Source organism: Cynocephalus volans, chromosome 13 (assembly GCF_027409185.1).
Source record: "Cynocephalus volans isolate mCynVol1 chromosome 13, mCynVol1.pri, whole genome shotgun sequence".
NCBI classification, from domain to species: Eukaryota; Metazoa; Chordata; class Mammalia; order Dermoptera; family Cynocephalidae; genus Cynocephalus; species Cynocephalus volans.
This window is the reverse complement of record NC_084472.1, coordinates 21,324,901-21,345,229: the sequence shown is the minus strand read 5'-3', so window position 1 is coordinate 21,345,229 and position 20,329 is coordinate 21,324,901. Positions and strand designations below refer to the sequence as shown.

The window sequence follows — 20,329 nt, the reverse complement described above, 5'->3', positions numbered from 1 at the left end:
TTTTTTTTTTTTCATTCCTTTTTAAAATAGCATGCTGGCTCTTTTTCTTAGTTGTAAAATCTTGTCAGAATTTGTTTCAAACAAAGGGCTATAAATAGGTAAGTCATGGTAAAAATGATCAACATCTTTGAATCAACAGATTTCACAAAACTTCCATTCAAACACCGCTTTTATTTTTATTACCATTGCTACTTAACATTTTGCCGATGCCAACAGCAGGGTACAAAGCACAGACGGGACGCCATCTCTGCCAAAGAATTGGAAAAGTGAGGGCAATCTGTGGGCACAACTTTCAGGGTGGGAATTTAATTTTTCAACCCTGGGAAGGTAGATTCCACCTGGTTTTCCTCCAAAGCTTAACTTCATCACTGTTATAGGTGCAAAAATTCAAATTCATATCAAGATTGCAGGAAAATGGGATCACTTAGCCAAGATTTCAGAGGATCATGGATTTTTATTTTTATTTAAAAATATTTTTCTTGGATTGCATTTTAAATAGGATTAAACCGTTTGACCAGTAAATGTGGTGAGCTCTCAGAAAGAAGGAGGCTGAATTAAGCATTTGTTAGAGTGCCAAGCCCAAAATGAGAATTCCAGTCTTGTAAAAATGAAAGGCATCTCATATTTAAAAAGAAATACATCGTGCTAGAAGGGAATTTTTAAGGCCCCTCATCTGTTTTCTAACTTTCTAAGTTTAACTTCACATTTATAGAGAAAAAAGTAGAGAGAGTGCACTCCTTCCAAATGGGGCCCTGTAAAGTGTTTTTGAAACCTCCCTTTAAGGTATCATACCTAGATGGATCTTCTTTTAAGCTTTAAGGTATATTGTAGGTTTGATTTTTTTTTTTTTAACACAAACCCCCCTCGTGTAAAACAACTGTTCATAACTGGGATTAATGGTTTGCAATTTTCAGTTACTTAGACATGGGGTCTCCAGGAGATAGCTTTTTGCAGAGTAGAATATGGCTCTCTGTGGGATTACAGAAGTTTTCTTCTCTTCCGACTTCCTTTTCTGTCATCACCCCCTACCTCCACCGATGTCGCACTGATGTTCTTCTCGATTATGTAAAACACTTTCCCTTCATTGGAACAGATATTTTTTCTCATAACCTGTCATTGCATTAAAGCACTTTGGGGACTGTGAATTGCTGTGTAAAATTGGTGAGATTACCCACTGCTTTGTTCTAGCAGAGTGGTTTCCTCTGGACCTAAAGAGCTGAAGACTTTTGTGTGGAGAAGGCTGCTTGCTGCTGGCCTGGCAGCGTTTTTCTGCTTTTTGCTCATCCATGTTTGTGTCCCTGTGTCTCGGTACTGGCTCTGTGGTGTGTCGAGTAGCTGGGGCAAGAGAGAACCGTGCCCAGAGCCTACCTGCTCTTTTTGCTTAGTGCTTCTGTGTCTACTTTTTGTCTTTTCCACTTGCCTTTTGTTTCCCTTTCTAAAGAAATGATGCCTATGATTTAAAAACAAAAAACAAAAAAAAACACTGACCGTTCTCATGAAGCTACTTCTTGTTTCTCATGTTGGAGGATCTTCAGTCAAGTCTAGAAACTATGACTTCACATCAGTTCTCTCCAACACCTAAAAGCCGATCAAATACACCGTGTGGTTCAGACATTCCATTCTTTCCTTCGGAAAATGAAATTAGGCCATTTGTATTTTCAGTGGACTTGGGAGACGGCCTGGGGGTGGGGGGAGGGGAGCAGACACATCTCCAGGAATCTCAAAGCTGATGAGGATAAGCCCTTGAGAATGGATCAGAATCATCTGGGGGGGTTTTCCCAACACAAATATGCCCATTTTCCAAGACCCTCTAGGAATATGCCACCTTCCCACCATGAGAATCACCATCAATGGTAGACAGCCAGGATTGGGGAGACCCTGTCATAGCCCTCAGTTGGACTGGGGCAAAAAAAGAAAAAAAACAAAAAAGAGGATAAGGGATCTCAGCGCTATGCAGGCATCTCCCCACCAAGAGAACTTTCTGCCTTTATCATTTTTCCTGCCAGATTTCCCATTTTTACATTACTTATATAGGGGCTCTTTATTTTTGTATAAGCTTGTATCTCACAAGCTGTTCTAGCAAATGATTTATATTCTTCCCTCTTATATGCAAAACATAACCCCTTTATAGAAGTGACTTCAGTCTGTTGCAAAAAGTGATGTATATGTATTTGTTCATTTCTTTGCACCTCTGAAGAGATTTATATGGATTTGGTTTAGGATAAAAGCATCCAAGACGCAACTATTGCCAACTATTATGGGCAATTTGTTTTAGGTTCTTATTTGGCAGTATCTCAATACATGCACATGTAAAAACACTGGCATGATTGCAATGTATCTTCCTTTATTAACCCCTAGAATCCTGTCGAACATGGAGTAACCATCATAAGTGCTTAACCATTTAAAAATAATGCTATTAAACTGATTAATTTGATTGTGGTAAGAAAAAAAATCACTCATCCTTCTGTGAGTGTCCTACCATTTTGGTAACTATTGTCCTAGCTTATTGTATTTCTTTCTCTCTCTCTCTCTCTCTTTTTTTTTTTTGTAATTCTTTTTTTAAAAGATAAAAAAACCTTTCTGTAAGATCAGACTTGACTAATAGTAAAAGGTATGAGGAAGGTTAGACAGTGTATTTTGAATAATCGAACTTCCTTATTGTTTATCATCTTCTCTCTGATCATAATTGTGTCAATTGTTTAAGAAAATAGGAAAGTTTTTTTAGTCTCATCAGTATTTTGATTACCCTTTCTGTCTACGTATTGATGAAGAATACTTTTCAGAAGTATTTAAAATCAATACACAAATAAAAGAGTTGTCATAAAAATAATTTGCTCCTGTGTGCACGTAACTGGCTAGTACTACTAAGAAAAGCATTATTTTTCACCGAACTAATAAAAATAGGTATGTTTTAAATAAAGGAGAGTGAAATAATGTTCCTTATCATTATGTGTCATCAGTCTTTAAAAACAAGCTAAGTTTGAAATAGGGGAAAGAAGACCTGGGTCCTCCTCACAAGCTCCCCAACTCCCTCCCAGTGCACGCAGCCCCCCCCCCAGGCAGAGGGCAGCCTCCAGCCTCTGGTCACATGGCCTGTCCTCACTGAGCAGGCACTTTGCTGTTGTGCTCGTGGATGAGTAGATGACAGAGATCTCCCAGACAAAGCCCTAGGTTGAAAATACTCCAGTAGCTCCTCTTCACCTACCAAAGTCTGAACTCCTTGGCATGGTACACAAGGCTCCTTGTAAACTTGCCCCTAACTACTCCCCAGCTTCATTTCTCATCGTTACTCTGATTCAGAACACTCTAGAAGACTTCAGTCAATCTGAACATGTTGCAGGTCCGTGAACATACCTTGCACGTTCTTGCTTTGTTGCACTTACCCATGCGGGTCTCCCGGCCTGGAGTGCCCTCACTGTGTCGCCTTATCATGTTTGGAGCCTCAGCTAAAATGCCTGTGTACTGCCTCCATGGCAACGCTTTCTCCAAGGGCCAGGCAGGGTTAAGTGTGGCTGGGATGTTTCCGTGTCCCTTTCTGATGTCCTCCTTGCCATATTGCCTTACCATTATATGCCCACACGGCTTTCGTCTTGAGACTGTGAGCACTTTGGAGGCATGAAGGCAGGGACTGTGCCTTTTCTCTGCAGTAGCCCTTGCCTCATTGGCCAAACCCTCTTTACTGAGCCCTGCAGTGCTGTGGGCGGTGCCAGGTGGTGTATGAGTGTTCAACAGATGCATGTGAAGGCATGAATAGAGGAATGGATGTCAGAATTCCTGACAAGGGCAAGAGCCAGGCCTACAGATAACCATAAGACAAGACGTCAGGTGCGTGCACTATAAGAAGTGTAATGTGCGGGGGGATATCAGAGAAGGGAGAGATCAGCTTAGATGGGGTGAGCATGGAAGTGGTGGTGTTTTGAGCTGGGCCCCAAAGCCCAGAGGGGACAGGTTGGGGGGGGTGTGGACAAGGTGAGTAGTGGGAGACATGGATCAGTGGAAAACTGGGGGGGGGGGGGGAGATCAGGCCATGTCCAGGTGTGTGCTCCATATGAACGCCCCCAGGAGCTGTGACCATCCTCCATGCAGGGTGTGACCGTCCTGCAGGCCCTGGTCCGGAGCCTGCTCACCAGTTTTCACCCTCAGGGCCTGGCTGGCGATTCTGAGTTGCCCAGGCATCTCAGCTGCCCTCTCGCCATAGGGAAAGAGGTTGTTCACTCAGAAAGGGACATGCTAGTGCGGATGGAAAGGAGACTACCAAAATGCAGCAAGGACTGCACTAGCAGAGGAGAAAGAGCACCGGGGACAGGGAGTCATGGCAGCCTGCTGTCATCTATCCTGAGCCATGGTGTGTCCACAGCCCCCAGCCACCCTCTGTATAGGGGCTGGGGAAGCTTCCTACCCACTCTGGCCCTCATCGGCCAGGTAGCCCTTGCCTTTAATATCCTTTTTCAGGAAGATAGTGCCCTTACTGTCAAGATGTTCACAACGTAAGGGATTAGAACAAATGCATGTGTAATCAATGGAAATAATGCACAGATACATACAACTGTTGAAATAGTGCTACCCTGCTCCTTGAAGAATGAGTCGTGTTTTGATAAGAGCTGGTGGAAGGTGGGAGGGTACTGCAGGAAGACACAGCAGGGGCGGAGAAAAGCAAGGAGCCAGCCAACCGTCTCGCCTCTTGTGGCTGCAGGCCCTGCCTCTCCCTCCTAGTCCTCACAGATGCAGCTTCACTACACCTGCCCTGGGCAGGGTCAGGAGATGCCTGGGTCTGAGCCTCGCTGGGGGCAGTGAGGAGGTACAGCGCCCAGGAGCACCTAGTCATCAGGGTACAGAAACAGGTTGTTCATATCATTACGAATCATTATAAATCAATCAGCATTCATATATGCTTGGTCTGATGAAAATAAAATTACTTAAGATTCTTTTCCCCCTTTCCTTTTTCTTTTTCTTTTCTTTTTTTTTTTTTTTTTCACAGAATCATACGATGACCCAACACAGCAGTTAGTGCAAGTACGGTCTATCAAGGAGAATTACATTTGTGGCACAAAAAGGGAACATGTTTTACTCTTTGCACGAAACTTTCATTGTTAATGTATATTATTCAGAAACATTGTATTGTACCATAAAACTTGTATTATCAAAACTGTTGGATGTTCATGTGTTTGAACTTTTGAGCACCGGATAGACTCCTTGTATATAAAGTGTTGCACATGTATTATGTCGTCTGATACTAAAATGGTCTTATAAAGACAAGTGGACTTGGGCCCTATTCAGGCAAGATTTTAAAAAGAAAAGTGTGAACACAATGGCTTAAGAGAAAGTATTTTCAAGGAAGACAGATTAAAAACAACTGTTACACATGAGACTATGGTTGGACTTCCTTTTATTTACACTTAAGCCTAGAATTTCTCTTTTGGTATATCAACAGTTAAATCCGAGACTATTTTTTATTGCTGAAGATTCTTGCAAACCATGAAGAGATGTTCTCACGGAACAGAACCCCACAGCTGGATAAGGCCCGTATATATATCTGTAAGCCTTGCAGTGTGACAGATAGCATCACTATATATGCAATAGTTGTTATGTAGACTGTCAAAGATTTTTTTTTTTCCTGGATACATTTGAAGCTTTGAGTGTTCAAGGTTTTCCTTAATGATTTCACACAGCCAAATTCTTGAATCAGTTGAACTAACCTGTATGTTACTGTTATTAATGTTTACTCTGCGGTCTGAACCTGGAGATTACTGGAATTGTTTTCCAAGAGGAAATAAATTCAGTTTACCATTAGGTATGAATGTATTTGTGTGTTTTCTTTTTCTAGTTACTCTACCATTAAAAAAAAAAATCCTAATTGTCTGAACCTTTGGATATAAAATCTGCTCTTGAGCATATCACGGACATAACCTCAATCATATTTAACCTTTTCACACTGGGCCAAATGCACCTGGGAGGATATCCATCATGCTGCGTAGGGCAGGGATCAGACCCAGTGTTCTTCTACTCTCTTAGATACTAACAGGTCACATTGTACTTGAGGATTCTGACATCACAGATGGATGTGATGGCTGTTTTCTGCATAATTTGCAGCCCAATTCATGTCATGCTGTGCAAATCTGAACTCAAAGTAGATGGCTGCAATTTGAGAGGCAGTTTGGCTTATGTGTACTTAAGAAGCAGCATTGTTCATTCAGAAGACAAAGCACAGAGCAGGGCGTCAGATGGTTGTTAGTTCCAGTTCTGGCACTGTTTCCCAATGGGGTCTTCTCCAAACCGCCTCACTTCCTGGCCTGGGCTCACCCAGCCAGGGACAGAACTTGGTCATCAGCCTTCACACAGGTGTGGGGTTTTTAGAAGATGGCTGTCACTACAGCCTGCCATGAAATGGTGAATAAGTAGGAGCTCTAATTTTGGAGCTTTTTTGGGGAAAGAAGAGAAGAATAGAAATGTATAAATTGAACCCTGATATACACGTTTAGCCCAAACTGGTAAATATAGACCTGGTAAATTTCATCCAAATTATGCTTAACATATTTAACCCACTATGAGTCTATTGGCCGCGTTTAAACTGAAGACCTCAGCAGATCTTCAAACCTTAAACAAGCCAGAATCTTCACAGCAATTTTTTGGTGGGGAAACTATAGTATGAACCAATTGACTTTACTGTGACCACCTATCACCAGGGAAATTGTCAATGAATCTTATATTACCAGCACCATAAGGCATAATCCTCAACCCATGGTTCTGGAAACTTAGCCTGCATCAGAATCACCTAGAAGGCGACATCATGGGGTACAACTCCCAGAGTTACTGATTCAGTAGACCTGGGGTGGGGCTCAAAAATGTGCCTTTCTAAAAAGTCCCCAGGGGGGTTCCGATGCTGCTGGTGTGAGGGCCACACTTTGAGAACCACCACTCTACTTCATTTCCAAGTTTGTTGAATGCATCACATGTGACTAACCAAGCAAAGTGCTGGCAAACTACACTACTCATTTTGTTCTCAATATAGAAAAGTTTGGTCGAGTTTTAATAGCATTCAGAAAGAAGAACTTCCTGGTGATTAAATATATGTGCTTGCCAGAATGTTTCGTGTGTGTGTGTGTGTGTGTGTGTGTGTGTGTGTGTGTGTGTGTGTGTGTCTAGCATCTTAATGCTAGGAAAATCTGCATCTATACATTTCACAATGGATTGCCAGCATGCTATTTAATTAAAAAGCTTTTTCACCAGCTACATAAATAATGAAGTATGCTGAGAATATGCAAGTACATACATCCATAATTAAAATACTCAGCTATATTTAAAAAAAAATTAAGATCTCTGGTCTATTCAGGATTTTGCATTTAAAATGAAATAACCACACTTAATGATGATTTTTAAAAAGCTTTTAAACTTCTGGTTATTAATGAGGGGTTATAATTTACTAAAAGTAAGCTACTCTGTATTTACGGAAAGCAGGTGATAGTGCTATCCCAGGAATGAATCCCAAGTTGCTTTTAACAGCATTGCCTCTCAGAGACTTCCCAGACTCCCAGTAAGCACCAGGAGTTAGAATTCTTAGGAAGCAGAGGGGGCTGTGCTTACCATTCTCCTGAGAGACCTCCCCATGGCTGGCCTTTGGGCTCCTTCAACACAGACACAGTTCAGTCTCTTCCCAGACAAAGCTGGGCGGCCAGAGGAGTTAACCATTATTAGCACTATATAATTGGTTGATCCTCCAATGACTATGAGGTAGTTCATATTTAGCAAATCCTTTCTCCTGACAACCTGTCATTCTTTGGATCACGAATACTGAACAGTACTTGGAACAGTCATTCCCCCTTTGGCTTTTTACCTTGTTTATATCCTACCTCATTCCCTAAGGATATAAGGCAACTTAAAGATTAACAAAACATCAGTAGGAAAATCAGCATCATGTAAAGTGGGAGGGGAGAAAAGACACAAGTTTCCTTGTTTTTTGCTTCAGTTTTAGTTCTGAGTGCATTTGAGCATTGACCTGGGGTTTCTTGGTAGTAAACAGGGAAAAAACAACCAGAAAGGGAAGAATATATCAGTTCCTCAAGAGAGAAAATCTTTTCATAGCACTTAATTCCAAAAGAAATTTCTCAAAGCTTTATATGTGTGTAGGAGGCCAATGTAATGGCCAGTATTCCTGAACATAATTTTATGAGTTAATGCAGTAGTTTTCATTTGGAGGAATGCTACTGCATCTGTGGGGGAGAGGCCAGGGATACTGCTAAGCATCCCAGAATACACAAGTTCACAGAACAAAGAATTACTTAACCCAACAGTCAATAGAACAGAGGTTGAGAAACTGCTCGAATGTAAAGTTTTATATGATTTTTCAAGGGCCTAAGCCTTCTTTATGTTGAAATCACCTGGGAACCCTAAAAAAGTTCATTGCCCGAGTCCCACCCTAAGAGATCCTTACTTAATTGGTCTAGAGTACAAAGGGGACATGCAAAGCTCCCCCAGTGACTCTAATATGGCCAAGTTTGAGAGCCACTCAAACTTGAGTCAAGCTAACATCTCAGGTGAGTGTACTGGACTCAAGACTAGAAATTTGAAAATAACATTCAAGAGTAAATACTAGAAGTCTGAAAATAACATCCATGGGCCTTAGACTCTGGTCCTTCCATTTTATTTTTTACAACTGGGCATTTAATGATTATTTTAACTCTAAAGTAACATAAGAACTAATAGCAACTTTGGGAAGAGGGAGAATAGGGGGAAGTGACCCAGGATCCCGTAACTCTTATACCTGGTCCAAGGAGTATACACTCAGTGAGTGAGAAATCTGGCCCCGTGGGTCCCCTGGCAACCTGGAGAGTAAATGCCCCACTCACCTGCCCAACTGCTGCCTGTGGGGAAAACAGGCTCCTGGTGCCAGATTTCCCCTTGCCTCAGGAGGAGCCATCAAGCCAGGCAGTTGCATGCTATGTTCCAATTTCCAAATGCTGGCAACAAATTCCATTTTTTTTTAATTCAAACTCTGCTGACCCCCACTGTGTGGGCCATATGAGATGCACTTTCAGGCCAGGCCCAACCCTTAGATTGCCATTCTTGAGCTCTGGCATCTACTGTTAACTTTTGCTAATTATTCTCATTCTAGCCTTTTTCAAATGTTTGTTTTTAAAATTATTATGTGATTTTTGTATATAAAAGTTTAAAGTGTGCTTTGCTTTAAATTGACATTATATGCAGTATTGGGCTTGCTCTGTGGCCTTCATGTTCATATTGCTTAAGGCTGAGCAGTAATCCACCAAATAGGTGTGTTCTATATAAGTCTGCCCCTATTCCTGGATATTTAGATTTCAGACACATTTTTTAAGTCACATAATTGAAAGTTAATATTCTCTGATGCAAGTCAGATATACTATATTCTGTGTTACTAATGAAGGCCAGATTAATATGCTTTGGAAATCAAGCAAATGGGTGATAGAGTTGACATTCTACTTTGAAAACTGATAAGCATAATGAGTGTTCCACCCAAATGGAAGGTCACGGCACCAGAGACCCTCTCAGGGCCCCCACAGGCTGGGCTAGGCTTCTCAGAGCAGCTCTGGATCTGTTCCAGAACTTGGACAAAGGACTCCAGTGAACTGTCAGGTTCTACTCTATAGAGCATGGCAGCCTTGACTTTGTGTCTTTTTGTGCCTGTTGGGGCATAACATTGCAGAACTCTTGAGAAAGGAAGTGTAGAAATCCAGAGCCCATTACAGAACACCTGCAAACAGTTCTGCACTTAGCTTCAGCTGGCCAGAGCCTCTTACCACCTCCCTGTGTGGAGGAAGCTTCCACCAAAGGTACTGAAACTAGAGTTCAAGGAAGAGGGATGATTTAGGGTAAAATGGCCCAGCATGAGTTTCTGGCAGAATCCCAAAGCGCAGTTCTGGCTGGCACTGCATTCCTGGTGAATGCCTCCTGAGACCGAGGAGTAGCCACAACCATCTCCGCCAGATTCCTCTGTAATGAAGTCAGCTGTCAACTCCTTAGGGGGAAAAGCACAGAGCCCCTTTATTTCCAAGCAGGTGTTGCAACATATTAAAGGTTGAATTCCATCTTGTGCTCACATCCTGAATGAGCCAGTTTGCAGGCAAGCTCAGTTCTTTCTGCAAAGAGGGAAACTTGGCAATGGTGGAGGTTGAGTACTTAAATGGCAATCAACTTCTGGCTCATATCAATTAATTCCTTCGTGGACTTCTGCCTAAGTATAGCATCTTGAATTCCCAGCTGCGGAGGCTATGAAAACAGCCCAAACAACACACACCACCATCTCAGAGAGGCACACCAGCAAAATGAAGGGCCATGCTATCTCAGCAACAATGGGCACGGATCTGGGACTCTCTTTTTGTTGACCTTCAGAGTACAGGGCAGGACATGCACACATTTCTTTGGATAGGAAATTCTTCGAGAAAACTTCTAAGTGAAATCCCTCCACGGGGAATCACCTCCTTTTGGCTTTAAAATATCCAGATCCAAAATGACCGTGAGATGTAGAAGCAGAACTGGGACTAGGAAATCAGAGGGGTTTTTATTGTCACTTGAAAGCCCCCAAAATCTATTTAAAAACGGTCTTCATCCCAAGGGAACTACCACAGAATCCTCTCCATTTCCTGTTACATGAACAAGGAGCATCTTGATCATGAGCTGCAGACAGACTGGGGTGAGTATACCTGCTGCCATGTGAGATTTGGCAATTCTTAACTCATCTGGCAGATGCAGACAGTACAATTCAGATCACAACATCTACATGGGGATGTGAATTTCCAGCGTCTCATATCTCAGGTGAGCTCTCCTAAACTAAAGATCTAATGATGTGGCTATCATGAAGGTCTAACCAATGAAAATCAAGGCCACGTGGCAGGGGCTAACTCATTTTTCTTCCCCTGCATATGAAACATCACTGGCCTGGTTCCCTCTCTACTCTCCTCTTGGAATTCAAAGAAAGAATTTAGTTCTCTTCTTCAGGAGGCTAAAGTTTTGGTTTTCTAAGGATCATGCATTGTTCAATGTAGCAGCCACTAGCTATTTAAATATGTAGCTATTTAAATTAATATAAATTTAATAAAGTTAAAAATTTAGTTTCTCAGCCTCACTAGTAACATTTCAAATATTCAGTTGCCACGTGGGGTTTGTGGCTATTGTATGAAACAGTCCAGACATAGAACATTCTTTTCATCATGGAAAGTTCTATTGGACAGTCCTACAGTTGTAACCCACCCCCTCCCACCTCCTTTAAGCCCTCAATGTACAGAGGCCCCTTTCTCTAGCTCTGTTAATATCTTTCCCCTGTGTGCAGACTACTTTCCTTCTGTCTTCAAATGGGCACAGGTTTCCCTTCTTCATGAAAAGAATCTTTTGCCTGACCCTAAAACCTCCTCAAAAGACTGTTTTATTTCCTCTATTTTCTTCCAAATTTCTCAAATTTGTGGTCTGCCCCCACATCCTCTGTTTACTGGCCTGATTCACTCCTGACTCACCTGCAGGCTGGCTTCCATCAATCACCAGTATCCTTTTACTAAAAATGTGTTCTCCAAGGTCACCGTGGCCATGCACTTCCCAGTCTTTCTGGGCTTTTTTTTCCTCCCCAGTCCTCATTCTCCTCTGCCTTTCAATAATTTAGACCATTAGTCACCAGGTCCCCTGTTCTTGCTGTGCAATATTTCTTATGTTTATTCTTTCCTTTCCATTTCCATTGACAGGACTCTGGGGAGACCCTTTTCATCTACTTGCCTCTGGTCTCTCCCCTCTCTAATCCTTCTTGTATATGGCCACTATGTTAATCTTTATAAAACACTTATTTCACATCATTTTCTCATTCAATAAATACCCACAACTCCCAGAGTAATGACGTGAAAAGGGGCATGGTTTAAATGGAGTTTGAATCCTGTTCTGCAACTTCCTAGCTATGTAGCCTGCACCTGCTGATTTTGCTGGTCTGAGATGCCCTTTCCCTTCTCTAATTTGAGGATAAGTATAGTTACAAGTTATTGAACGATCTTTGCTGAAATTATTATCAATGGCTGGAAACACCTGAAACATACGTTAACCTAAAATAGCAAACAGAGAGTGGCTTTCTAAAAACGTAATGAGTTTAATTGGGAACAGAGCATTGCGATGGGAATATGCATGCCATAGTAAACTAAGTACATATTCAAGGAGGTAAAGGAAGACAAAGGTGTTTAAAGGCAAAAGAGAAAAGTATATGTAATTTGTTTTGAAACATAGAGAACATTGGTGCTAGGGGCTTACTGCAGGAGTTGACACCAATTCATTAGTAAAAGCAGTGTCAGGCTAGTGTTTTTATACATCCGGCTGGCTGGCCTGGTGACTCATGTACCAAGCTGCAGCATGAGAAGAAAAGTCCTTGGAAGAAGTTTGTGTTACAGGCACATGTGCGTAAGAGAGTCTTTGTATCCTAGGCACGTGTACATAAGGGCCCACCCTTCTTATTTATTTTTTCACCTGAGTTTGACCCACGTGATTCTGTTTCAATTCAGACAACTTTCACTCATATTAGATGCCCTATATATAATAGTTATTGTTCTAAGTATTATTATCTTTATTTAATCCAGGGTCTTTTTATATCAAGTCTAGAATCACTGCCTTTTCCCCACTGTACCTTTTACATCTCAGATCCCATGTACCACTGCTTTATCATTTTTCAAAAGAGCACACTTTGCACCATGTCTTCTGCCTATGAAAACCTGGAGTAATAGTCTAATATCTTCCACAAAACATAAGCATTTCCTTGGCCAGAGTGTCTTGACCTTGCCAGCTCTGCCCGCAGCCTTCTGCCGCATGCAGCTCCCACCTGCTGCAGTCCGTCAAGCCCAATCACCTTCCTCTGAACGTCCATTCCTTCCCTTTCTCACTGTTCACTTTCATCCAGTCCCACTCGACACCCTCTTCCTTCCTCCTCTCCATTCACCTCAACCCTGCTCAGTCTTCTGGTCCCAGATGAAGTCGCTCTTCCTCCATAAAAGCCACTCTAATCTGCCCCGTTATCTCCTTTCTCTGAATTCCAATTGCACTTACAACCCAGCTTAGCAATTCATGATTTCCTTGAAATCTAGTTTGTCTTCCTAGCTAGACTGTGAAGTTTTCAAGGATGGGGAATCTGCTCTCTCTACATTTTTTATTTAGCCCACCCTCAGTGATTTCACCGCATAGAACCTCAAGAAGACACATGTTGATAGCTTGGCTACAGTCCTTAGCTCAACTTAGTTCAATACACATGGGCTATGTGCCTGCTCTGTTCCAGTGGCAAAGGATAAGGAGGTACAGCAAGGCCCCTACTCTCCAGGAACTCACAATTACAGCTACCCACAGACTCAATCCCACTCTTTTTCTCCTTGTTCAGTAGTTGCCACCATCCTCATTAGCCAGGGGAAAAAGGGCATCTGGGACTTGGGTCAGCATGGACTCGATTTGTAGCCACAAGATGCTGGAGTTAGGCATTCAAAATGCCTCCCTCTTTGGTCTTTTCAACAATAGCGTTTTCAACAGCGTTGATGTGTTTAGCACCAAAATCCTGCCATCAGCTGCTCCTGAACTGTCACCAGTGTGCTGCAAGGCAGAAAATCAACAGGATGTGATCCACACCAGACTGACCTAAAGTATTTCTCTATCACTAATGGGGTCTTGCTCTAGAAATGGATTAGGCTACAATGTTCAAAATGAAGGTTAAGACAGCATTCGGAACTGCATCTGAAAGAATACCAGATCCATATGTAAATCCAAGCTGCAGCCCATTCCTTTCTTATAGCAACAAAGATGTTGACTGTGATTACAGATAATAAAAGCTTTCCTTCTGATGAAATGAACATATACTGAACCAAGCTTACGATATATTCCCATGACAAATATATTTACGCTCAACTCAGAACATGGAGAGAAAAGAAAATGTCAATAGTTGACAGCTTCTTGGCCTATGGGGTGTAATCCGGGAGCATAATAAATTCATTTAAGCTTGGTGTTGAATAAATGCATGTTAGGCTCGAGCATTCTTTTTTTTTTTTTTTTTGGCCTTCCCCCGACACATTGTTTGAATACAATGTCACGTTTCTCTGCGTTGCACAGTCCTCGTGCTGCTGTCAGCAGAGACAGGAACCCAGCTAATCCTTTGGGTCAAACCTGGGGTAATTTTCCCTAATGACTAAAGATAGAAACATAAAAGGACACCATGGAGGAAAATGCCTTACTGCCAAATGTTAGTGGATAACCATTTCACACTGGAAAATATACCTCAAGAATGTTGGCTGCTGGGAGGTTACAAAGTCCAAAAAAAGGTGTATTTCCATGGAAGACCTTCATCATGCTGACAAAGGCATGAGCATGGTCAAGAGGAAATAAACTACATAAAAGGCCACCTCTGTTTATGAGCTGGGTTCTTTCCCTTCCCCTCATTAATACATTTCTCATTCCAGCCAAATTGGACGCGAAGATATGTTCCTTATCCCTGGCAAATCGCACAAGATACCAAACATTTCAGACTTCGCGTGTGAAAGCATGACATATTGGTTAAGACTGAAAATAGCATGTTTCTGGTAGAGTTCAAGTATATAAGAAATACTACACCCTACTGTTTTTGTAAATGCCAGAGTTCCATTGAATCGAGACAGATGGTAGCAGGCAAAGATGCAATCTTACAATCAAAAGCTAAAATATGTCAGAAATATGTTAGCAAGCAAAATATAGCAGATTACTAGCTTTTCATGTCATGACAGCTTGCAAAACATGTTAGGATGTTGAATCTCTAGTTATGTAAATACCAGAAGAGTAAACAGAGCACAGCAAATGGCATGAGAGCTCATGCATTGATTGTCCCTTCTCTGTAGTTCGGGGAACAGAGTGAGTCACGTGGCCACAAGGAGCCCCAGATGGACATTCAGAGGCCTCCAGAATCAAGCGTGGGGATCCGTTTTCCTTCCATGAGTAACAGGTTTCTTTGTGATACCTAAAAGATGTTTAACTAAATTGCAGAAGGCATTCAAACTTCCCAAGGAGAATTGTGAGGATTCCATTGAGAATCATCAAGCCGTTTAGCTCAAAGAAATAAGTGGGTGAGTGTTACTTCATGAAAGTGAAATGTACCCTAGGATTTCTGTGTATGCTACTCTCAGCCTAGGGAAGTGTCTTTTACATGGGCTTGGTTCTTACTATCTTGGTTAATTTTTGATCAGGGGATGAAGGCAATGTTGCTTATGATTGAGGGTGAAATGGAGGTGCTAACTTTTATTGAGCACCTACTATGAACCAGGTGTTGTACTGCTGTTATACCAGATTAGACCTCTGAGCCTCTTGAGGTAGAGAGAAGATCACTTTGACTGTTCTGTGCCCAATGGAATTTTAAATCTGACTCTCTCCCCACTTTCCACGGTGGGAAGAAGGTGGTAGTGAGTGGGTCCTACATTCTTGCTCCAGAGTCAACACCTCTGGCACCAGGATCCCCCTGTAACATAGGCTGTCTCTCTGTGCACAGAACCAGCTCCACTCTTCAATTTCCACAGGGAGTCTGTTGGGGAAATGTCAATGTCCTAGAGAATACTGTATTTTAGAGCAATACTGTATTTTAGAGTATATATATATATATAATATATATATATATATTATATATATTATATATATATATATATATTTTTTTTTGTCTTTTTCGTGACCGGTAAGGGGATCGCAACCCTTGGCTTGGTGTCGTCCGCACCACGCTCAGCCAGTGAGCGCACCGGCCATTCCTATATAGGATCCGAACCCGCGGCGGGAGCGTCCCTGCGCTCCCAGCGCCACACTCTCCCGAGTGCACCACGGGGTCGGCCCAGAGCAAGAAATATTTTGATAAGCTACTTGAGTTGGAGGGTGAGGGTCCAAGGGTTTGCTCATATAACAAAAGATGGTCTTTAAATTTCTGGCCATAAAATAAGAAAAGGAATTTGCATTGTTCCTGAGGAGGAGCCAGCAAGACTTGGCTCTGCACTGGAGAAGAAAGGACCAGAGTAGGTGACAACCCCTGGTGTGTAGCCAAGTAAGGACTTTGGGGATCGGAAGTGTCTAATGCATATTTGTAAGTTTTGTTTTATTGTTTTGGTTTGTTTTGGTGCTTGTTGAGGATTGGGTACAGCAAACTTCTTCTGTTATATTTTGCACTAGATCTTCGGTCAAGGTATGTTGCTCACTAATGCTTCTGGTGAGTGGCTTCTTCACGGACAACTTAAACAGGTGACGACTCCTGTGTCTGGCCTGAGGCACTGTGAAAGTAGAGATACATAGACAGCTGGAGAATAAGAAGACGGCTGGCATCCAGATGACCTACAGCAAACGACACTCCTGCAAAAGCATTCCTGAGAAGAGCAGATGTACTGAGAGTGAGAGACAGGCGAGAGGCTGATGTCGCAGCAGCTCCACCACCAGTAGACACTCGTTGGACACCAGCTCCTAATGTGCCCTTCAGTCAGCTGCCCGGATGTCCCTGCTGCACCCCCACGGGGTGCCCCACCCCACACCATCCTTACCTCCTCCCTCCTCCACCCTTTCCAACGTCCTTTTTCTTCGCTCAGTCCAGCAAGTTTGAGGTCTTCCAATTTGCTAGTGAATAGTGTATCGATGCTTGCTTTGGTTGCTTTGACTTTTGCAGGCTTGTTTCCCTTCCGAGCCTCTACCCCAAGAAGCTTAACAATGCATTTTTGTACAAAGTTCTCTTCCTGAACTTTGAATGAGAAATTCTGGTTCTAGGGGTTAAAATAATAAATTCTGAACCCAAACTACATACGTGTCTCCCTAAATCCACACAATAACCAGAGAACACCTGATCTCCCCATTTTACAAATGAGGAAATTGGGGTTCAGAAAGGGAAGGCAACTTGCCCTAGGTCTTATAGCTAAGTGGAGGCATCATTCAAAATCAAAGATTATATGAGAAAAACAAATAAGAAAATGTGTATTTATGTGACCATGTATTTATGCACTAATTAAAGACCAGGTGTGGAATTGTGCTCCTACATACAGATAACTATAAACATTTATTAATTAGCATCCTATTGGCATTCCATTGAGAAAGGTAGTTATTTATAAGACCAAATAAGACCTCTTGACTTTCCTACAACTGTCATTCTGTGAAAAAACCATTGACTCAGGGTGGGCTCCTGCTCAGGAATATATGAAATATGCAGTTCACACATTCTGGAAAAATTGCAGCAGGTGAAATCTAACTGACAGGAAGTAATGAGTGTAATAAGCTGAAGGGAATACCTCAGTTGCTTGAGGGAATACCTCAGTTTAAGCAACCGCATGCTTCAGTTACCAATAGGAGTGGAGAGCCAATGGTCCCACTTTATAATTTACTTGGTCGTTCCTTTCCTAAGTGCACCTAAGTAGGCTTTCCTCCATGGGTGTGGCCAATGCAGAAAATCTTGGGGGAGTCCTTTCATTTGAGAAAGGAGGCTCAAGACCATGTCAGCTCTGAAGGAAACTCCGTGGGGGGTTAGCTCATGAGGTAATAATGAGTGGGGGGCAATGTGGTGGGGTCCTGGAATCTCATCCAGCTGTGTGATTTTGGGACATGAACAAGCTCTCTGGGCTTTAGTTTATCTCTAAAGTGAGGGGCAAGGGCCCTATCACATAAGGCTGTTAAGATTAAGTTGAACATGGGTGTAAGACAACATCCAGCACAAAGTTTGCCATGCAGTTGGTGCTCAATAAATGTTACATCCTATTTATTAGCAGAATGTTCCCAAAATTTCCTTCAGCCTAGAAGCAACCAAGAGTTTAAAGAGCAGTTGTTAATTTTCTTTATCATCAATTTCTCTATCAGGTGCCATGTATTACACTAGAATTTTGGAACTGAATGAGATACTATATCTCATCCAGTGAGCTCATCGAATGATCGGGAGACAGAGAAACCAGTAGGCAGTGACAACCCAAGTGAGAAGTGCTTCTCTGGAGTATTGAAAAGGTGCTGTGGAAGTCCAGAGGTGCCGTGTCCCCCTGTACACAGGAGTTCAGCAAAGGCCTCACAGGGGAGGTGGCAGTGGAAAAATCAATAGGAGTTTGCTGGGTGGTCAAACCCAGACAGAAGAAATGCCCTGTACACTAAAAAAAGATGAACTTCTGCCATTTTGTTGAAATTATCAAAATAAATGTTTCTGTTCATAGAACTCAGTTCATGTCACATGTTGAGAGTCATCAAAGCAGTGTGTATTACGCATGTCTTTTTATTCTGATGCTGTGACATCTGGGGCTTTGCTGACCCTGGAGAAACTGCCCCTCCCAAGACCAGCTAATTCTTAGACGTAGTCAATTATTTGCCTGCAAGCACCTTCCCTATGCAACCAACCAATCCAGGGCCCACGCCCCACTACCACCTCCTCTACCAGCTCTTACTGGGCTCCTGCCTTCTGGGCCACATTCCACCTGTCCTAGTCACTCCAGGGTCAGGTACCGGACAATTAAGGGCAGCACCTACACCCCAGGCCCACTGAATTATGCAGACTAGCTAATCTTAAACCTGCTTAGCCTGCTTACTCTGCCTCACCTCTTCTTCCCCACCCAAAAAACACAAAAAGGCTCTTGCCCATGTTTTCTCTTTACTCCCTCTGCTCCTGACCGAACCTGGTGCTTCCCCATGTGGCGCTGCATGGAGTGCCATGCCTCCTGCTTCTAGAGATCTACGGGCATAAAATCTTCTTCCTTATGACAGTCATTTCTATGTCTTCATGAATTACTGTACATGATAAATTTACATCCCACTATATCAAAACGCTGTGTGGTTAAAGAGTGGGTGGGGCTTCAGAACCTGTCCCTTGATCTTCAAGCTGGACCAGAAGCCCTACAGAGGACAGGGACTGTGGCCATCTTGTCACTGTTGTATTGCCAGCACCCCGCATTATGCTTTCACATAGTGGATGTTGTGTAAGCATTGATAATGAATAAATATGCAACTCACCAGGGTTGGATCCAGCTGACAAAGGTTGGTCTACCTGGGTATCACATCCAAGGACCAGGCTGTTCCTTGTCCTGGTTTAGGCCCGTAGCACACACTGGTTTTCAGGTAGGCCACAGGAGGTCCCCATAGGAGTGCACAGGGAATGCAGACAAGTAGAACAGCAGGCCAGCAGCTTTGGGGAGTTGTCAGAGAACAAATTCCTGAGGATCAAAGTCCTAGACACCATAAGGTTATTAGAATGAGGGCTTAACAGGGTAGAAGGGACTGAATTCTGGAAAAGAAGGGGTGGTCACATTATAGCAAGGGAGATTCACAGGTTCAGTGGGCAAAACCTTGTCCCAGGTGAAAAGGAAATAGGAGAAGTGATTAAATACTAAGCCCCACCCAAGCTTTGGCTGACCTGCCTATAATTTAGACTGATCTGGAACCTGGAAAAGGTTGGATGGGGATGGTGACCAGGGTAGAGGCAGGGAAAGCAAAGCAAGGACTCATTAATTCCAAAACTGTGACAGTATCTGACAATATTTTCACTGATCGCTATTTGAACACACAGCTGCATTTTAGCCACATAAATCTCCAGACCTTAAGTTAACTTTCTTTGTTTGGTTGCAAATGTGCTCATTTATGGGAACCCTGACCATTACCAAAGTATTATGCTAATTAGTTAGTAAAATGTCACCACTTAGGGGACATGAGCCAAAATTCTTACACATGGATATGGTTAAATGGCTAAAGCCCAAATACCCATGGTGTAGCAGTCACAATGTCTCTCACATCACACTTAGGGAATATGTAGCTTCATCATTTTCTGTTAATCCATTTGATCATTTTCCTGGCACCCATGTGCCAGGTAGAGGGATAAAATAACAACAATTAGATTTAGTCCAATCTAGCAAAGTTAGTCTATCTGAGACAGAAATGGCAAATAGATGTAGGAAAAGATGTGGCTGTGAACACAGAGCTAATTCAGCAGGGCTATGTACAGGGGAGGTAGCAAGAAAGATGTCCTGGAATACATGAGGGTGATAGGGGAAAACCAAGGGTGACTCCTACCTGTGGATGGCAGGATCCCCTTCCCAAACCATCTCAGAAGTCTACCCCTCTGCTCTCCCTGCAGGGTGATGAGCAGTAGAGAGGGGCATCTGATAGACAGTGATGGTAATAGCACCTAACACTTATGTAGAGCACTTACTGCTTGCCAGGCATCTTTCTAAGCCCTTTGCATATATAAATCATGTAATCTCCATAAGAACTCTTTCAGGAGACTCCAGTTATTATTTCTATTGACATCAGCTAATCGTTACATGTGCTGGTGGCAGAGCGGATCTTTTTGTGTGTGATAGTGGGGACGAAATAGAGAGGTCATAGGGTGTTTTCTAGAAATTTTAGGTTT

The 20,329-nt window shown here is 42.6% G+C and overlaps 1 protein-coding gene across 1 annotated transcript in view; it reads left to right on the top strand.

The window, feature by feature from the left end:
- Positions 1-5,691, top strand: part of ZNF521 (zinc finger protein 521) — a 155,838-nt gene extending 150,147 nt beyond the window's left edge. The window contains exon 5 of the mRNA XM_063077154.1: positions 4,979-5,691. Coding sequence (XP_062933224.1) covers positions 4,979-5,008 — 30 coding nt within the window. The 3' untranslated portion in view covers positions 5,009-5,691. The remainder of the gene's footprint in view (positions 1-4,978) is intronic.
- The last annotated feature ends 14,638 nt before the right edge of the window (positions 5,692-20,329 follow it).